General features: G+C 33.5%; 4 protein-coding genes across 5 annotated transcripts; 2 read left to right on the top strand and 2 right to left on the bottom strand.

Moving 5' to 3' along the window:
* Positions 1 to 1,182: 1,182 nt before the first annotated feature.
* On the top strand, positions 1,183 to 4,664 carry LOC110819066 (uncharacterized). Of its 2 annotated transcripts, none has more exons than XM_088222023.1 (2): positions 1,183 to 1,346; positions 2,718 to 4,664. In XM_088222023.1, exon 2 carries the CDS (start codon positions 2,819 to 2,821, stop codon positions 4,499 to 4,501), a length of 1,683 nt encoding a protein of 560 aa, XP_088078149.1. In that variant the 5' UTR covers positions 1,183 to 1,346; positions 2,718 to 2,818; the 3' UTR covers positions 4,502 to 4,664. The 2 variants fall into 2 exon arrangements, with proteins under 2 accessions (XP_088078149.1, XP_021903840.2); XM_022048148.2 differs by having other exon boundaries at positions 1,184 to 1,346; positions 2,749 to 4,664.
* A 520-nt stretch (positions 4,665 to 5,184) lies between these two features.
* LOC110819067 (uncharacterized) lies at positions 5,185 to 7,330 on the bottom strand. The gene is made up of 2 exons (XM_088222024.1): positions 6,512 to 7,330; positions 5,185 to 6,193 (listed from the first exon to the last, which is right to left on the bottom strand). The coding sequence occupies exons 1-2, from the start codon at positions 7,174 to 7,176 to the stop codon at positions 5,440 to 5,442; spliced, it is 1,419 nt and encodes a 472-aa protein (XP_088078150.1). The 5' UTR covers positions 7,177 to 7,330; the 3' UTR covers positions 5,185 to 5,439.
* Positions 7,331 to 11,511: 4,181 nt separating this feature from the next.
* Positions 11,512 to 14,016, bottom strand: LOC110819070 (uncharacterized). Its single transcript, XM_022048151.2, has 2 exons — positions 13,366 to 14,016; positions 11,512 to 12,443 (listed from the first exon to the last, which is right to left on the bottom strand). Exons 1-2 carry the CDS (start codon positions 14,014 to 14,016, stop codon positions 11,655 to 11,657), a joined length of 1,440 nt encoding a protein of 479 aa, XP_021903843.2. The 3' UTR covers positions 11,512 to 11,654.
* A 3,610-nt stretch (positions 14,017 to 17,626) lies between these two features.
* Positions 17,627 to 20,706, top strand: HPR (hydroxypyruvate reductase). Its single transcript, XM_022048022.2, has 13 exons — positions 17,627 to 17,912; positions 18,020 to 18,103; positions 18,195 to 18,335; positions 18,633 to 18,754; positions 18,864 to 18,945; positions 19,170 to 19,242; positions 19,318 to 19,409; positions 19,652 to 19,726; positions 19,823 to 19,930; positions 20,015 to 20,092; positions 20,191 to 20,235; positions 20,318 to 20,432; positions 20,556 to 20,706. The coding sequence occupies exons 1-13, from the start codon at positions 17,790 to 17,792 to the stop codon at positions 20,576 to 20,578; spliced, it is 1,161 nt and encodes a 386-aa protein (XP_021903714.1). The 5' UTR covers positions 17,627 to 17,789; the 3' UTR covers positions 20,579 to 20,706.
* The last annotated feature ends 242 nt before the right edge of the window (positions 20,707 to 20,948 follow it).

Raw genomic sequence — 20,948 nt, forward strand, 5'->3', positions numbered from 1 at the left:
TATATTAATTTTTTTATTTTAAATGTTAAAAATATATATTTAGTATTTTAATATTTTATGTAAAAAACTCATTTAATGTGAATAAATTTTAATTGGCAATAAAATTATTCAGCCCTTAATTAGGAAAGCATTGATAATACTTGTTAAATTCTTATTTGTTTTGAGAACCTTCTTTTTAGCCACTCTTCAATATCCTTAAAATTCTCATGTTTTGATTTATCATATTGATTTCCTTTTTCGGCTAAAAAGAATTACCAATATATGTTTATGTATATATATATATATATATATATACATACATACATACATACATGTATATAAGCATATTAAATAATTGACAATTTGATATATCCTTATTAGAAAGAGAAGCACATCGACATCACAGCTTTTGTCCGAACTCAAACGAGATGTCACTAAATACAAACATCAAAGAGCTGGCTGGCTGACATTCATGTCTTTCCTATTTTCATTTAAATTTTAATTGATACATGTTTCCTCATTTGTAATTAATCAACACAGCGCTTATTAAATGAATAATCATTTCAATAATCTTTTTATAACACTAATTACAATTAACTATTTTATTTATTTTTTAAAAAATATCTTTTATTGTTAATAAAATATTCTTTCTATCATTTTCAAAATTTTTTATTCATAACATTATTAATTTTTTATATATTAGTTTACTCAATTTGAATGGATTTAAATCAAAAATTTTGTTCTTAAAAATATAAAATTAAAAACTAAATTATAATTTATCTAAACAAAACTTTTCTATTCCGAACAGTCAATTTCGATTTGATTTTTTAAAATTAAACTCTACATAGCTTTAAACATGATTGATAATTATGTTTTAGATTTTATTTCTACATTGTTGTTTAGAAAGAAAAAAAAAACATATTAATAGAATGAATTAAGCTAATTTATTTGAAAAATTTTGTTATTTTTTAATAAAATAATTTCATGATAAATTTATATAAAATTTAGTATTATTTTTAATAAAAATTATATCATCCAAGTTAAAATAAAATTCCAATAAATTTTTGAATATAGGCTTTTTTTGAGGGGACAACAAAAAAGGGGAGTGCGGGGGAACACACCCTAAACGAAAAAGAGGACTTCAACTCGGTAACATTTTCTCCCATGTAAAGATTTCCCTTTGACCGTGTAAAACTGAAGACCGTCAACTAATGAAGGGGCGAGTAGATTATTATACTGTACGCGAGTCATCTGATATACTCCGCTTTTCGAATTGTATCCCGATCCCATCACTCTTAGGAAGAAAGAAACTGTGCAGACCCACTGCATTTTCTTCTCTCCAACTACACAACTCAGAGAACTTCCAGGTATTTTCTCTGCTTTATAAACCTCATCATTGACCGTCGCTTCCACGTTTTCACTTACTCTATCAAATCTGGTCTCCAACTCTTGCGTATATCTGTTTACCGTTACCATGCGGGTTCACTGTTTCGTCTCTGTGTTGTTTCCTCCATACTGTGCTAATAATCTATTTTGAAAGATGGATTTTCGTTTCCGATACTTACTTTATCAGGTTCTGTGGCTGATTATTTAAAGTGTTGTGGAGCTTTCGTCTTGACTGTGGTTTGTGCATTTCTAGGGTTTGCTTGTTTGTTGATTATAGAATCTCGCTTTACCGCGTTTTTTTCCTTCTGTTTCCGTACTCTCCTTAAGTTGCTCTAAAAGTATTTTCTTTCGTTTCGGGCAATTTGGAATGACGGATGTAGGATTGCCTCCACTTCAGATTAATTTTACCTTTGTGTTTCCAATTTTCCCTTGCTTGCGTGAACATTACTCCTTTTTCTAATACTAAGATGTGCTGGATTGATGGTCTTGTGTTTGGTAGCAAAGGAATTTTTTTTATCGTGAAATTGTTGTTTTAAGGTTCTAAATCTCTCCGGTGGAGTGAGAAACTGAGAATACTACAAGAATTAAAACTCCTTTACTGTTATTGATCACTATCTATATAAGGAGGAAATAGTAAAAATGACACAGAACAAAAGTTTTATGTTTTTTGAATGGCAAGTCTTGAGGAAAGTTAGTCGAAACAGTGTCTTTCGAGGAATAAAGAAGACCTGTCTCCAGAAACATGCCATCTTGTTGCTATTCTTAATGCTTACAATCTTAGTTCGTTTCAATTGCTGAGTGTTAATGTTAGTCTTTGGGATGTCAAATGTCTTAGTTACTTATAGAAACTTAAAGAGGGATATACGGGTGATCAATCTCCTTCAATGATGTAACAACAAGAGAGAGTTGTGAATATATTTTTTAATAAATAAATTCTCAGTCTTTTCCATTTTGGTAACTTTGTAGAAAATCATTTCAAAATGGCTCACGTTAAAATAGGCTAATTTCTTAATCTATTTTTCACGCTGCTTCAGCTTTTTTTTTGGATGGAAAAAGGGAATAGGGAAATAAATTAACAGGGTACTGTTATCAAATGAGGTTTTATTTTCAATGTGTAGTCGTTGCCTGGATAATCAACTAAGGTCTTTGATGATCTTCAAATGCAGAATCGTCTTTCTCTTGGTAGAAAAAATTCGAATTTTGGTGTAGAAAATATTAGAATTTTGGTTAAGTTACTTTGCTCTTGAGATGGGTTAGCTATGAGATGTTTATGTAAGTTAGTTAGTTGGACAACAGATGAAACATGGAACCTTTTTATTAATTTAAATTGCTTGATTCGTCTACTGATTTAGGAATCACGTTTTGTTTCTTAATAATTGCTAGCAAGTAGGCTAGCTGCAGTTATAATACACATTGGAAGCATATAAAGAAAGAGGATTCAGTTAAAGGCATCATGATCAAGAAATCACCAAGTAGAAACCAAAGATCCAAAGGAATCAAGCTAAAACATGCACTGCAAATTTGTCTGTTACTTGGGGTCTGCTTCTGGTTAATCTATCAAGTCAAGCATTCCCATGATAAGAAGAAGGAATTTGATGAGAAAGATGTGAAAGCCTCGGTCAGGTCACTAGGTGAAGACAGGATTCCAAAGTTTGGGAGGAAGGACCTCCCTCATGTGCACGGAGTATCCAAAAATGACGAGCATGAGGAGGAAGAGGAAGAAGAAACTGTAATTAGAATAGGCAATAAGCATGAACTAGAAGAGCAGGATGAAGAAGAAACCAAGCGTGAAGAAGAGGAACATGAAGAAGGGAACAAACATGAAGAGGAGGAGCAAGAAGAAGAAAACAAACATGAAGAGGAGGACCAAGAAGGAGCAAGCAAGAACGAGGAAGAAGAGCAAGTAGGAAAAAATAATGGAGAAGAAAACCAAGAAGAAGAAGTGGAAGAAGAAAATAAGGTTGATGAGATGGAAGATGAGGCAGGAGTTGGTGGAGAGGAAGATGTTATCGAACATGATCAAGAGGAAATGGGAGGAACTGATCGTGAAGATGATTTTATGGAAGAAGAGAAAGAGAGAGAAGGGGAGGAAGATGAAAAAGAAAGTGAAGACAAAGAGGGGCAGAATGAGAATGAGAATACATCAGAGAATGATGATCAAGATGGAGGTGGTAGAAATACTCACGAGGCTCGAGAAGAACATTACAAGGCGGATGATGCTTCTAGTGCAGTGTCCCATGATACACAAGTGAAGAATGAAAATGAAACTGAGGAAAAAAGTTCAGAGGATTCTAAGCAGAACATGGAATTTGATATTCTAAAACAGGAGAATGCATCTAACAACACCGAGGAAAATAGGAAGGACCAGAACAACTCAGAGTTAAAAGTGGATGATGGTGAAAATAGCAGTTCTTTGAACACAATGAACACTGAAGAGAAGGATCACAGTAATAAATCATCTGACTCTAAGAACAACTTGCTTCTGAATTTGACAGAGACAACTCAATCCAATAACCATTCTGATTCAAGAAGTAACGTGACTGAACTGAGTACTGAAAATGACAGGAACTCAACAGGATCCAGTACAGGAACATCTGGTTCAGCACACGGTGGAGCTGAAACTTTGTTGGATGCAACTCAAGCTCTAAATACAACACAAGTTGGTGCAACTTCTGTGGAGGACAACTTGCAAATGAGTAAACTGAATAAGACTGAGGCTAATAACAATCTAACTGATGCCAATTCAACAAGTTCCACAGAATCCAGAAATCCAGATGCAATAACCGGAGAATTATCAAATTCAACCACCAATTCAGGGTCTGTTATGTTAGAAGAGAGTACAAGGTCAAATGAAACAGCTGAAGGGGATGAGAGTTCTAAGTCTTCAGCTACTGAGGAGACTACCAATTTAACAAATAATGAGAAGGAACACAGTGACAAAGAATCAGGCAGTGCAGATGACAGCTTGGTCCCCTCTTATGCAGCAGAGGAGACAACAGATGCTGTTCAACACGATCCAATTGATTCATCTGATACTACCATCCCTATAGAGGAGAAAGAGGCTCGCACAGATCTGGATACATTGCCAGATATAAGAACAGAAGGTGATGAAAATGAAGATGCTGCAGCAGAATGAGATATTAGAGTTGTTTGTTTGAGTAGTGTTTCAAAGGTTTACACTATCCTTCTGTTTTCACACCAGTGGTGTTACTATATCAAGAACATAGGCAATTTAATATGATCAAAAGATGAAATCTGTACATTAACTTCTCCATCCTTGATGTCCATATTTTTCTTGATGTTTTTTTGTCGTTTGTTCTTTTGTTTTTTCCTTCACTCATTGTGTGAGGTCGGCCTTCATACCGAATAACTCTGTAGGAAATTTGGAGGTATATGAACTGATGTGAAATTTACTAGGATCAGATGAGAAGTGAATTGGGAATTGGGGATGCGAATGTTCTAAACATGGCTGAAAAGGAAAAAGAGGGTTTTGATATTGTTGACTTTTATTTATATATTTGGCTTGAAACAAATGAAGGTGTTATACCATTCTGAATCTCAGATCTTCCCTTGCAGCCTAAAAAGAAGGCAAATAGAAAGTGTGTGGAAAGTCTTTGACTTTTGCCCACATGCCAAAACAGTCCGGGGTGTTTCATCTTGTAGCTGATATATATTTATATATCTATATGTAGAGGTGTACATTGTAGGATTTATATCACATTTTTTTCTGTGCAAACTTAATCAGAGTAATTACTGTTTTTGGGTTGTTATGTTGATGGATATTTCCCAAGAACATAGGATTCTCAAAATGCAGTAATATAGAGATCCCAATAAAGAGTATAAATAAATAAAATGAGGAAAAAGAATTCTGGTGCTCTGTAATTCTCTCACTCTGTACACAAAAATAATTTAAAAAAAAAAAAACAATAAAAAAAGATGATCCAACTCAAAAACTGCTGTTAGTTGCCAGAAGCCAAAAAGAATCCAACGCCTAACCAATTAATCAGTCAATCAGTTACCCACCACCACCACCGACTCATCCCCCCTTCCCCTATACGACAAACCATTTACACATTAAACGACAAACTGCTGTCTCAGCTCTTTCCTTAGCCGTTGAGAAAACAGCCTACAAGCATCCATGCTCAGGTCCATGGCTGCTGCCAGCGCCACAAAAGCTGCCGCATCCTCCGTGCACGTCACGTGCTGCACCCCCACCTCCACCTCTGGCTTGCTGCACTTCCCCACACCTTCCACCGTTGATGACATTACGAACCCTCTACGTACTGCTTGTGGCAAGAACCAGAAATCTGAACCTGACCCTGATCCCGGTCTTGACCCGGAACCCGATATTGACCACGATCCCGACCCGAAATCGAAGCTCCCATGTGGGCTGCTCAGAGGGGTGGGCGTCGTGTTAATATTGTTGGTCATGTCTATCGTGAACTTTCCGCCATTTTTTGCGCTGATGGTTGAATTAGCGACGGTCATTGTTGTGCTACTGGTGAGAACCGTGCCGTGAAAAAGTTCAAATCTGTATCCTAAAGCATCTGCGCGGCCAGGCTCGCGCCAGGCCTCGAGGCGACCCCATGGCTTCCAGGTGCAGTCACCAGGGCGGAGGATCAGCCACGCACCTGGGTTCGACCGACTGACTCGATCTGATCCGGGTGAGGGGACAAAGGGGGTCACCATTGATGCCATAGCAACAGGGGAGCCCGAGAGGTCGTGGATGGTAATAGACCATCCTTTTCTCTCTTTAGAAGTTTGATCTTTTTCGGTTGTGAGAGACGATAGCCAGCTCCTTGAAGTGCTTGGTTCCGACATTGATAAACTGCATATATTTTAAGAGTCCCCAGTTAGAAAGACTAGTTTTCAACAAATTAGCAACTTAAAAGAAGATTTCTCAAACCTCCCCCCCCCCCCCCCCAAAAAAAAAGTAGAGACTTTTCAGTTTCAATCTTGAGTTGTGTGTTTCAAAATTGCTACTTTCTACTATTTTAGAAGGATTAAGCATAATAAGAAAGTTATATATCCTTAATGACAAGATTAAACAGTCTTAGTGGCTTTGGTTATCATTCCACAAGTTTCCCATCATCCAAACAATACTAAAACTTACAAAAGAACATGAATATCCATAGAAGGCACCAACCTGGACCTCAAATTTCGATCACCTGCGTTCCGGAACCCAAACTTGCAAGTGAAAACAGCTTGCTTAGCACTGCCCTGAACCTGAAAAACCTGAGGACTGCATTCAGGCTCTCCACCAAACTGGAAAACAAACCTTGGGTCTGGTTCAACCTTAACGGTAAAATGCATTTCCGCCGATGACCCCTTCTTGCTTGCGCCCAAAGTGACCCAACCATTGTGCACCACACAAGCCCTGGACTCCGCCCCTCGAAGATCCAGCGGCACGTAGACCTTCCCCAGCAACTTCCCAGATGGAATCCCGCAAGACGCGCCATCGGGAGCAGAGTAGACATCAATTGACAGAACCGGGTGTTTATTGGACACAACTTGCTTCTCAACGAACTTGTCGGTCTGGGTCTTGTTGAAAGTGAAGCAGGCGGCGAGAGAGATGGGATTGGAGGCGCTGAAAGATTCATGGCTTTGGATGTGGGATTGATCATGGTCTAACTGTTGCTGCTGGACTAGAGGTATGGTGGCCATCTGATCGGGGAAAGTTTTGAGCTTGATTTTGCAGAAACATGGGGTTGAAGATGGGTGAATCCTCGAGAGAGAGGGTTTAGAGGAGGAAACAGGAAACTTAAGGGCTAAGTTACCGACGAGGACCCGTACAAAAGGGCACGGATCCATGGATGTCCGGTATGGTTTCAGAATCTGGGTAAGGGGAGTATTGACGTGATCTAGTTCTTGTGAAGAGATGTGGAGCAAGGGAGGAGTGAGGATCTGGTATGGGGTTTTTGGGTTTTGAAGAGATTAAGTTTACCAACTTTAAAAGCAGTAAGATGGAAAATATAAACTGGATTCCATAACAAGAGAGAGAGAGAGATTAGGAAAAACAGGCTGTAATGCCAGCTGGCGTGTGCGTAGCATCTGATAGATAGACGAGAGATGATATGGTGAGGTCAGTTTCACTTGCCACCAATACGCTCACTGTCTAAGATATTTTAAAAATTTATTGCCCAAAAAAAATATATATATATATATATATATATATAAATTGTCAAATTGGCAGCATTTGAATTCGGTTGACCCAAATTTTATAAAAATAAATAAAGATATAAATTAATAAGGTTAATCATAAAATCTAATTTATCATTTATATATAAAAATATTCTTTTGCAACAAATATCAATTTTCTTCCTTGTTATTAAAAGTATTATATAACACAATAATTTTTATTAATTCAATTTATTATTATTAAACTGTAATTTTAAATATTATTAAATTATTAATTAATATTAAACTTCGAAATTGTGACAAATATAAAAACCAAATACAAGAGACACATGTATCATTTTCAACTCTACTTTTTTATTTCTTACATTATGAGCCGACTACAACAAAAATAATTTTTGGAAGAAATGAAACAATTTAAAATTTACAGTTGGAAACTTTATTTAATACTTTGAATGATCAGAGACGGAAATTGTTTTCACCAAAATGAATCATGCTTCGATCATGGCGATGATGATAAGGTGGGTCCGCTTAGACTAATAATAGAATCGAGTCATGGTGTCTTCTACGGCGTCGGATGGATACAAAAGCAGGTGAGCTGGCACCAAAGTTGGCGCACGTACAACAGTTTCCAGCGAACGAAGCATCAACGTCAAAAATTATTCTGGCCTCGTGTCGTTTCCTTATATACCCTTTGTCGTTTCTAGTTAACCCCCACGTACGCTTTGTTTATAAGTAATAATAATTTACTTTTAGAAAATAATGAAAAAGCCCACGTACTACTTAAAATTATTTTTATTTATTTTTTTTAAATTGAAGTGCATCTTTAAATTTTCAAAATTAACGTGGATTAGTCCTTAAAATTAACACTGTCATTGTTATATCCATGCGGGCAGCCACGTTAGCATAATATATATATATATATATTAATAATTTGAATGTAACGTGTCTATTACATCAGTAATTTTTTTTATACGCGAATTAAAACTTGTATTTGAATAAGAAGAAAAATAGAGGGACCAATATAAATAAATTTAAATAGTAGAGGGACTTTTTAATTAAATTTCCGTTTTCAGGAAAGAAGTTGATAGATAATCACTCGTACTGTTTACAACGCAATCTAAAAGCAAAGCTGTCAGTTCCCAAATGGTTAACAGCTGTGACCACGTCGCGGCTGACCCAAATAAACTTTTAACCACCCGTTGGATTTATTTATGTGTTTTAGACTTGAAGGGACCCACTAATCATAATTACCCGTTTTAATTAAAATTTAATTTCTTTAATTATGCAGGGATTCCAACCTTTATGTCAGATGAATATTTTAAATTGAAAAATCTGGCATTTTTTATTTAAGAAAAATTAAATTAAATTAAAAATTCATATTTTAAATGATTTTTTTTGTGTGAAATTTTTATACCTGCTGTATAGCATTATTCTTATTAAAATTGAACTGAAGTAGACAATTAACTGATCCAATATCAATAAATCACTTAATCAATTCAATTTTGTAAATAAACTAGCAAATATAAGACTTGGTAAAAATAAATAAAAAGTACACCTTAGGTTAAAATTAACTTGGTCACTTATGATATTAGATTTTAGTTAAAAGTAATTAACCTGAAACTATACCAACTAAAATTTCCTCCATTTTATTCACAAAATTTATACTAATGATTATATAGACCATCGAAATAAATATTCGGACGTAAAAAAAAAATAAAAGAATCTATTAGTAAAAATCATTCACTCATATCAATGATTTTTCCATTAGTATATATTGGATCTATAAATGATGGTAATTGTTCTTTTTCGTTTCTATCCCAAGTGTCTACTAGCAGTATAAAATTTAAATATTATATTTATACTATTAATTAAATCATAAACATAATTACTTTAATCATTAAAACAAAGGATTATGAATGTAAAATGGTAAATATAATTAAAATGCATAAATTTTATAAAATTTATAAGTTCATTTATAATATTATTAAATTGAATTTAAAGTGAGAATAAATTTTTACTGAAAGTTAACTACATCATTATATTTATATAAAAAGTTTCAACTCAAAACTTAAAATTTACAACATGAGCTCCATTATCTGTAATCTTTACATTACTCAAAAATTCTTAACAAATCCAAAAATGAAAATTAATATTGTTAGATAATAAAAAAAAAAATGAATGTGTTATAAATACTTAAGCATCAAACACACGTTAAAAAAAAAAAAAAAAAAAAAAGCAAAAGTGTACATTGAATCTAATTCATAAATAATTTTTTGTTGTCAAAGCTTTAGCAATACCCAATTACTTTTACGACTCATATAATTTTATTATCTAACTATAACTCAAGTAAGAAAATAAGCTATTATAAACTAAATGAACTCCACAACTTCTTAACAATATGGCCATATTGGTAATAAGATGTGCATTATGTCAATTTTTTTTACCTCTTATAAGGCCATGCCATCTCAAAGCGTTCCTTCTCCTCCTTGCCTTAAATTAAAGAAAAAAAAAAAAAAACTTCATTCTTCACAAATGCACAAGAGAAAAAAAGGCACGAAACAAAGAGAAAAAATTTATTGTTGCAACAAGAGAGCTTGAGAAGAAATAGAAGGTTGACAACAACATGAGCTGGCTTTATACGAGTAAGGACAAAGATTGTGGTCGAGGAATCTTGAATTCGTGATATACGCATAATTTGTGAGTTTATGAGAACCTCGTGAAGATTTAGAACATATGACCAAGATCGTGAGTGTTCGCCTGTCAATGGCATTGAAGATTGCAACTTGTATTCTAAGGGGGAGATGAGAGAGAAAAGTGGAAAAAAAAAGTCACTATTAGATTTTTATAGAGACTAGAATAAGAAACAAAGGTTCTCTATTTAGAATTTACTAAATAAAATTGAGGCATTAGGTCTTTTAAAAAAAGAAGAGTTGAAAGATTTGGAGGAGTGTCAAAATCTAGAATGAAAAGGGGACGAAATCGTGAAAGAGGGAAGATTTTTTTTTTTTTTTAAAAAAAAGAGTCAATAAAAAACATGTGAAGTTAGAGGCAAAATTGGGTGAGGTAGATAGAAAAAGGAACCTTCACAGGCACATGTTAATGATGAGAATTAGTACTAGTAGGTGGTAAAAAAATATGTGTTTCTTAATCTTAATGTAGTTAACTTTCTTTTCAATAAAAATGATCTGAATCAAATATATGCTCCTATTTGATATTCTTTAACGAATAATTTTTTTAAAGCATTTAAGATAATTTGTTATGAGATTGTTGGGATGTATTTAGATTCTTGGTCTATGGAATGATTTCGTGAATAAGGACAGTTTACGCAAAGGAGGGAGGCATGTGTGCGTTTATTAAGAGCAAGTTTGGCAGTGACTGTAGCCATTTTAGCACTTTCTTCAACTGCTCTACAATTTTATTTTATTTTTTAGATTTTTAGAGTAGGAGGAAGAAGGAAGGACTCGTGACTTATGATGGTAAAGTCAAGGAGACATTTAGAAGAAGAATGAAAATTAAGGGAGAGATTATAGACAACAGAAAAGAGGTGCGAAATGGGTTAAAAAATCTGGTATGTCATGCACATGGATGCCAACATGGACACCATGTCAATAAATTTAAAAATGAAAAGATATAATTTGTATATCTCACATATTTCATAAGTCATATTAGACATATTAAATAGTATTTTGTCATTTTTTTAAAGTTTAAAAAATCTTTAAATAAAAAAATATATATATAATTTTTTTTTATATAAAGATATTAGATTATAAATCAAACCGAACAAATTAATTTCAATTTGGTCCGATTTACTTACTTTCTATAGTTGAGAAGATTGTTTTTAAAGATATTATTTTCAATATATACATATGAATTTACATTTTTCTTTACATACACACAAAATACTGAATATTTATTTTTAAAAAATGTTTAAATTTCATAAATACTTGAATTTTCGATTTTAGTTTAAAAACTTAAAGGGAAATAATCCACACGTGTATAACTACGCATATGTATATATAAACTCTCGCGCGCGCGCACATTTGTAACAAGTCGTAAATGTCTTATTTCTGTTGATGAAGTTAACTAATAACACCCCATAGATAGACAAAACATTTTATTTTGGAAGACAACGAAATTTGCAGACAGATTATTCAGAATTTCATAATGTCTCCAAAACCAAAACTAAATCCATGAAAACCACCATTATTACTGCAGCCATCATCAATAACACTGCTGCTCCCGCAACCAGTGCTCATCTGCTGGTGATCAACAACAACATCCGTACTACTCCCTATCCCTGCCACCGCCATATCCTCCATCATCACTAGCTCTTTACCTCTGTTTATCACTTTCTTCCTCAACTCCTCTAATGCCTTCACGTATTCCTCAAGCTCATCTAACTCTAGTCCATCAACACTCTCATCCCACCAAAACCCTTCGCCACTCTCTTTCTTCACCTCCTCTATCTTCTTCGCCCGCTTCTTTTCCTCCTTCAACTCTTCCATCGCCTCTTCATACTCTCTGTTCAGTTCTTGAAGAGACGGATCAAGGGTCATCGTCTCACTAATTTCTTGGCCCTCCGACTGGTTATAATCATCATCGGTGTGGTTGTTGTCGGCGAGGTAGCGGTCTACGATAGAGTCAACATTGGGATGGCCGAACGTGAAGGGCTTGTCGTTGGGGGAGAAAGCGATTATGGCGATCTCGGCGCCGCAGAGAACACACAACTCGCTGGCTTTCTTGAAAAGACCGGTGCGGCGTTTGGAGAAGGTGACTTGTCTTGCGTTCTTGTTTTGTAGCTCCTTTATTTCGATCTTTTGCCGACCTTTGCTTGTCTTGATTTTGTTGTTGTTGTTGTTGTTGCTGATGATTTTCTTCATATTGGTAGAATCAGCAGTACTGATCAAATTCAATGCGGAAGAGAAGAAGAAGGAAAAGTTTAGTTGTTTCTAATTTTTGCATGCAAATAATATAACATAAAAAAGGAGAGAATTTTAGTAATTAATAACACCCATTAATTAAGAAATTAAATCAATCAATCAGTAACTAAAATTAAGATTTAATTTAATTTCAATAACTTATTCAACTCTGTATTAATTATTTTCATATCTCCTTGATTCAATTATATATATATATATATATATAATCATTAGAAAGTATGATATTTCCAAATATAGTCAGAATAAAACCATACATTTTTTAGGTTTCTAAATATTGAGTCCGGCCCATAATTAGTAAAAGGAAACTATAACATAAAAAGTATAAGATTTTACTTGGATTTAATTTTTTTATTTTTTATTTTTAATGTTGATTTCTCCTAATAATAAATCAAATAACATAGTTTTGATGTATAATTAAAATATAATATAATATACACACACCACATATATGATTATATTACATATCTACATATAATTGATAAGCACATTTTGTAAGTTTTGGCAAAAAGAGGAAGAATGATGAAAACAGACTACCATTTTACAATCATAATTACAATAAAATCATTATATTTTATTACAAATGTGTACAAAAGTGTACATGTACACTAAATTTGATTAAATAATTGTTAGAGTAACTTTTCCATTTCTAATTATTTTTTAGAGTGAATAATATATTTAAAATTATAATGGCTTTTATTATATGTATTATCTCCCTTATTATGATGAGATCCCAACATATTAACCAATTTAATAAATTATCGTTAATAAAATAATTAACCTTAATATTTCTTAACTCATTATTAATATTATTAAATTATAATAAAAACTAGAAGAAAGAAAAAAAAATTACTAGTGAGATACTAGCTATAGCTCTTGATTTAGATCAACCATAAAACCCATGTCCATAACCAAAATTATAGACATGAGAAAATGTTGAACCACCATTAATATTATTCATCATCTTCTGATTCATCTCATTCACTTTGTACTCATAATGATTACTATTATCATTGACCTCCATTGCCATCGACGCCGAAGGATTTGCAGACTGAACCAAAATCCTGTTAGCTTGTCTTCCCACATTTTTCTTTAGCTCCTCCAACGCATTCTTCAGCTGTTGCAGCTGATTCAACCCTAATTCTTCCACCGGATTCTCCCACCAGCAATGTCTCCGGCTAGCATTCTTCGCAAGCTCAAGCTCTTCTCCCCTCTTTTTCTCCGCTGCTAACAGGCCTAGAAGCCGAGTTAAATGGGAATTGAGCTCCAAGACGTTGGCGTTTCGATGAGCTTCAACAAGTTGATGGGCTGCATTAGTGGGTTGATTTGGTGGTGGGTTTTTAGTGAGGAAGCGATCAACAATAGATTCCACTTCTGGATGGCCGAAAGAGAAGGCCTTGCATGCTGGTGAGAAGACAACAATGGCAATCTCGGCTCCACAAAGTGTGCAAAGCTCACTTGCTTTCTTGAAAAGCCCTGCTCGCCGTTTCGAGAAGGTGACTTGTCGATGGCTTTTCTTTGCTATTTTGGCTATTGGGATTCTCTGGCGTCCCATGCTTGCCGTCTTCTTCGCCATTTTTTTTGCAGAGTCGGGTCCACTGTGTATGATTATTTTGGTGTTTGTGATGGGTGTAGAGGAAACATGTATGTGCAAGTATTTATAGAGGGGGCTAAATTTCCATTCATTGAATTAAAATTAACTAGTTAGGTTGGCACTAATAATTGTGTTTTAATTCTCTATTATTTTATGTATGTGATTAATCCAAGATATGTAAGTTATAAAATCTGTTTATGTAAATGCATGATTATAATTTCTATATGAAAACTAATTGCAGATTATATGGTTCACCTTTGGACGTTTTCTTGGTTATGATTAATCAATTTAATTACCAATATTTGTAAAAATATTGTGTTAATGTTTGAAGAGGAAAGATCTTTACTATAGCTAGAGCCTCGAAATATATGTTTTACTATATATGTGTGTGTGTATATATATCTATATGAATATATGATATGCTTACATTTCATGAGCATAAAAAATTACTCATAATTACCATAATGTATTTCCGATAAATTACTCAATCCATTTATGTAGTAATTATTTGCAGAAAGAGATTGTAAAGACCGGTGCAAGAACACTATGAATAACATATGTACCGTCATTAAGACCAGATATATTAAGCAATAAATTTTATTCTTCAATTATATGTTATAAAATTACAAAAAAAAAAAACTTTATTTGCATTGTGTAAGATTAACTACATGTTCTTAATTAAGAAATTAAAGTTTATTTCGTAATGATATACATATCTTATCAACTAATACGTAAAAATCAAAATAAGTACGAAAAGATATACAAAAATAAAATATTTGAACAACGCAGTCTAGTACAATATAATCTTCAGTCATAAATTTTTCTTAAGTTCAATTTCAATATAATTTAGAACAATTGCTTATTCCTAATTTAATATAGTTATCAAATGTTTAATAGTTATGGTTTAAAAGATGGTAAGTTTGAGAGTGTTGAGTAATGTGCAACTTGGAGGGATTTTTTTTTTTTTTTTTATAGAACTTTATTTTGTTTTGCAAGGATTAGGAAAATAGAGTTAGTAACCATTAAGACTTCTTAAAGTGTTTAAGAGCCAATATAATTTTAAATGTTAACTTTTATGAAAATAAAATGAAACTTAGGTATTAGGTTTACTAGTGACCTCTCTTGGCGGTAAACTTAACTTCAACTGAGACATGACAACTGATATTTGATAGGTTGAGGAGTAGATTAGCTATATGTAAGGTGGTCACCTATCAACTAAAGTAAGAGTGACGTTGATAAACCTAGGTGATGAGTGTTTTTTCAATTTATTTAATATTATTGCTTATGATACCAAAAAGGAGTAGCCAAAAGGGTAGAATGTGTGATGATAAGCTTTTCTACGGGGTGATAAAGAGGGGTTAAGAGGATTTACTTTACAAATTTGTAAGTAGTATATACTAACAAATATTTGGATAATAAATTTGGATTTAAATAAAAAGTTTTTGCATAAGTGGCTTTAAAGGTTTACAATGAAGGAGATTTTTAGTGAAAAGAGTTAATATGTGACTTTTATGGGTGTGATTCTTCTAAAATTTTTTTTCTCTATATGTTGTTCTAAGTATAACATTCAGGACACGAGGAGTATTACTAAGATTAAGAAGGTTATATATTTTACATAGTGTAATTATTGAGGTTAAATGTCAATTTTGTGTAGGTATTAGATGAGAGCTAAATTATTAAAAAATTGGCAAATTAAATGTATGTGTTTTTGAAAATTTTGTTTCCAAGAATTGTTCACTTACGAAGGTGTTAAACATGGTCAATTAATTGGTTTTAGGCTTAGGTATGGTCAATTACCAAGGTGTTAATCCAATAAACGGATTAGGTGTTAGCAAACCAAGACTTTTCAAAAAAAATATTTTTATATGGCAAACCTTAAAAAGTTGCATGTGTATGTTAAGTTATTTTCATAATTTTCAATTAAGTTAGTTGTTCATCATAGGTGTCTTTTTTGTAAAGAGAAAACAACTTCTCATATTCTACTATCTCGTAAATAAGTGGATTTGATTAGTTTCATTTAGTTGCTTATCGTGGTAGGGGCAAAATGGGCAAGGACCAAGTCCTTTGAAATTTTATGTCTTGAGGCTTTTATGTATAAATGAGACAATAAGGGAAAATTTTTTGTTTTTCTTTTCTTTTTGTGTTTTTTGATTAACTATGAATATGATTGTGTTTAAGAAAAAGTTCATATATCTATAATATGATGTTAAGGTGGTTTGAATTTCAGGTAATCTAGTTATTTATAAAAATACTTTCATTATTAATTATATTCTTAATAATGATCGAGTTGAATAGAGATAACTATTATTTAGCCTACTTATGACTTGTTTCACTTAGAGAAAACTTATTGAAAATTGACAATGGTAATTTGGTTCTAGACAAACTAGATCCTATATATGCTTTTGTGTTTTTTTTTAAAAAAAATGAAATTGTGAATAAGATGTACTGTTTCAAAGATGATTGAGATTGTTAATTCTAAGATTGTTGAACTCTTAGCAATTAAAGAAGCATTTGTGTCAACAAGCTATGGCGAGATTTGTTTGTTATTACATGTAATAAAAAGTGAGTTTAAAGTCAAAATCTCGTAAGTTTTAAAGAATTACTATATGTGTTTTTATTTCAAAGCTAATAAAATAATATTCATGATTACAAGGATTATCAAAATCTTATTCATTATTAATAACAAATGAATTAGCTTATTCCTTTCTAAATTTATATAATTTTATAAAATTTATAACTTAAATTAAGTGTAATTAATTGGTGGATAAAGATGAAAACATGACAAGTTCAAAATTTTTTTAACTCTTGTATCACATATGGTTTAACAGTACAATTTTTTTTTAATACAAATTTATTTATTAATAAAAATAAAAATATATTTATATTTATAAAAAAATTCAATATAGTCATACATATATTGAGGTATGTTAGGACAAATTTTAGTAGAATAAATCCGAATTCAATCCGAAATCCACTATTCAATAAAAAAAGATGACATGTTGAAATTGTCATCCCTAGCTGGCATGTGATGATTTCTCCTCCCAAGAGTTTGATATAAATCTCAAGAATAACTTCTAACTTCATTAGTGTAAAAAGATAATATAAAATTTAGAAAATGGTTTCATAATTTGGCATGCTAGCCGTGCCAATTGAGAAAGGTTCAGTCGTGGATGGGCTGGAACAACCCGTGAACTTGATCCGATCCATGGGCCCAATTGGGCTCAAGACGGCCTTAGACCATCCCTGGTTCGAACCTAATCTTTACCTTCCCCTTGTTAAGCAAGACTTCAAGATTGCTCCCTAAATTTACGAAAATGTCCCTATAAAACCCAATAGATTCATTTTATCCAAAGGACTAATGCCCTTTCTCGTCATTTAACAAATAGATAGATGTTTCATACGTGGCTCTCATACAAGAAGCCACGTCACCATTATCTTATTCCTAATAAGAGGTCCAGAAACACCACATTTCGCTGCAAGCCACGTAAGCTCTTAAACAGTCACGCGCTATCTTGAAGGATCAAACCCAAGCTACAAACGGATTCATTTGATAAATCTGCATCTCTTAAGACGAGCCAGTCAACTCCTCTGAGTCAACAGTTAAATTCAACCGAAACATGTGATTAGCTGAAGCTTTTCTTCTATCCTGTGCACTGGCACAGCGTAGTCAAACGCAAAAACCGGAAAATTTTAAAGGCTCCCTTTCCTCTGCTTTCTTGCAACGTACTCTGTGTAACTTGAACGCCCTCGCTATCATGGCGAAACCAGTCTCTATTGAAGTCTGGAACCCAAACGGGAAATACAGAGTTGTCAGCACCAAGCCTATGCCCGGAACTCGCTGGATCAATCTGTTGATCGAACAAGATTGTCGCGTTGAAGTAAATTCTCTTATTCTCCTGAGCTCATGCACTCCGTTGTTGTTTCTTTTCGTTGAACAAGCTCTGTAAAGTTGGGTTTTGTTTCCTTTTCTTCTTTACATTTTCAGATATGCACGCAAAAGAAAACAATATTGTCCGTTGAGGATATCATTGCTTTGATCGGTGATAGATGCGATGGAGTAATTGGACAGGTAATCAGCTATGACTGTTTTGGTCAAATCGCTTTGTGAATCTTCTTCCTTTGTGTTTATGAGAAGTTTTCCGATTATGTATTAAATTCAGCTAACGGAGGATTGGGGAGAGACTTTGTTTGCGGCACTGAGTAGAGCTGGAGGCAAAGCTTTTAGTAACATGGCAGTTGGCTACAACAATGTCGATGTTAATGCTGCAAACAAGTATGGTGTTGCGATTGGTAACACTCCTGTAAGTTCTTTTTCTCGTGGGATATCAATAATTCTATGTTTATTTCTTGTAATTATGTCTATCAGCTGGGTAGCCGGGAAAAGAGAAATGGATGAATATGACACGTTTGATCAAATGTCTCAGAGACATTTTGATATTAACAAGTTTCTATACGTTGATGGGTAGTTTATATATAAGTTATATCACACGTAGTCATACCCACTATTGAGTATAGGTTCTCAGTTTGGTGCATATGGAGATCCATTTTGTATAGTTAGAAAAAGATGATGGTATAATCCAGTCCGCATGCGTTTGTAGGGAGTGCTCACTGAGACGACGGCAGAGTTGGCAGCTTCACTGTCTTTATCAGCAGCAAGAAGGATAGTTGAAGCAGATGAGTTTATGAGAGCAGGATTATATGATGGATGGCTTCCTCATCTGTATGAGTTACAATATAATTTCAGAAGCTATTACTTTATTGATTTAGTTCATGTTGTAGTTTTCCCAATTGATCAATTTCATGATGCTACTCCTTTTTTGGCACAATAGGTTCGTAGGGAACTTGCTTAAAGGTCAGACAGTTGGTGTTATTGGAGCTGGCCGTATTGGATCTGCATATGCTAGAATGATGGTAAGGATTTCTCATTTAATTTTATCAGAAATTCTCCAGATTTTTTTTTTACTTGAATGTAACTTTCTTCAGTTATTTTTGTGTTTAAAGGGTATAGAAATGAAACTTTAAGTTATGAAAATTCTTTGATTACCCAGTAAAAATTCATTCTGATTCCTTTCAACTATCAAGCCTATTGGTCTTTTCTCATTTCCTTGCTTAGTTCATTGCTTGCTTGTTGACAGGTTGAGGGTTTCAAAATGAACTTAATTTACTATGATCTTTATCAAGCCACACGCTTAGAAAAGTTTGTTACAGGTATTTTATAGCCAATTTATTTAATCCAATAATCTATAGTTCCAAAGCCTGAATAAAAACTTCCACCTCAAACAGCTTATGGTGAGTTCTTGAAGGCAAATGGCGAACAGCCCGTTACTTGGAAACGAGCAGCAAGCATGGATGAGGTGCTCCGAGAGGCAGATGTGGTGAGAATCTCTTTTCTAAAAAGTTTATCGTAGTAAAAATTCATAAAATTTTAACAATTAGGTGATATTTGTATGCCAATAACAATGTAATGAACCTCATAATGAGACCATGTACAACCCGACTCGACTTACAATCTTATAGAGAAAAGTGATTTTTTTTTTTTATGAGAAGTAAAAGTGTATTAAAGTTTAATTTGGTTCTGTTAATAAGGTAACTTACTTGTTATTAATATTCTTCGTAGATAAGTCTTCACCCAGTCTTGGATAAAACCACGTATCATCTGGTGAACAAAGAAAGGCTTGCAATGATGAAGAAGGTAATGCTGAATGCGATGAAAATCCTTTTGTTTGTTTATTTATTTATTTGTTTTTCGTTCCTTTAAGAATGCTTTGCCTAATGTATGAAAATGTAGGAAGCAATTCTTGTGAACTGCAGTAGAGGTCCAGTAATTGATGAAGCAGCTCTTGTAGAACATTTGAAGCAAAACCCAATGTTTCGAGTTGGTCTCGATGTTTTTGAGGTAACTGTGAACTCATCCATTTCCATGACATACAAATTGAAAACCAAGAATAAGAAAATTAATTCTGTTATTACCATGTTTCAGGAAGAACCTTACATGAAACCTGGACTTGCTGAGATGAAGAATGCCATTGTCGTGCCTCACATTGCTTCAGCTTCCAAGGTAAAACAAACAACAGTGGTTGAATCTAATTAACTGATGAGGGTGAGTATTGATTGAGCCTATATTGATGTATCGACTTTGTTTCATTCTGTCTGCAGTGGACTCGTGAAGGAATGGCAACACTGGCAGCTCTAAATGTCCTAGTAGGAATCTATTATAAAATTCACCATACATAAAGTTTAATTGGTTGAATCATAAGTGATTTTATATGTTGCTGAATTACAGGGAAAGATTAAAGGATACCCAATATGGGGTGATCCGAACCGGGTCGAACCATTCTTGAACGAGAATGCTCCACCTCCTGCTGCTTGTCCTAGCATTGTCAATGCAAAAGCCTTGGGTAATTAACAATCCATGCTTCTGAATCTGATAAAAATGCTCTATTTGTTTATTTTTATTTTTTTTTCTTCCTTTTTTCTAATACGATTGCCTTACAAATCTCGTATTTCTGTTCTTGTGTCAGGATTACCTGCTTCCAAACTATAAAGCTTAGATTGGTTGTAACATTGGCTCTTTGAAGCTTTTTTTCTGATAAGAGTTTAGTATTATAATGTATGTATATCACATCAGCTAATGAAATGTGGATCGAGCATACTTGCTATTTGTCAACTTAATGATCCTTGCATGTATTCTCAAATATATATATATATATATAGAATTGAAATTGAAAATATGATTTACTCTCTCATTTTTCTATTTAGATATCTGCACTGTGTCGCCTGTTCCTTTTGGGTACCGTACTGTTTTTGGTGTCAAACCGTACTCGTTCTTGGAGAAGCTGAGAGGAGAGAGGGTCATTAATCAACTAGGGAATTTACATATTATAAGCAAAGAAAAGTTAAATCATCAACCCAGT

This window comes from Carica papaya, chromosome 6, assembly GCF_054855325.1.
Source record: "Carica papaya isolate Zhongbai chromosome 6, ASM5485532v1, whole genome shotgun sequence".
NCBI lineage: Eukaryota > Viridiplantae > Streptophyta > Magnoliopsida > Brassicales > Caricaceae > Carica > Carica papaya.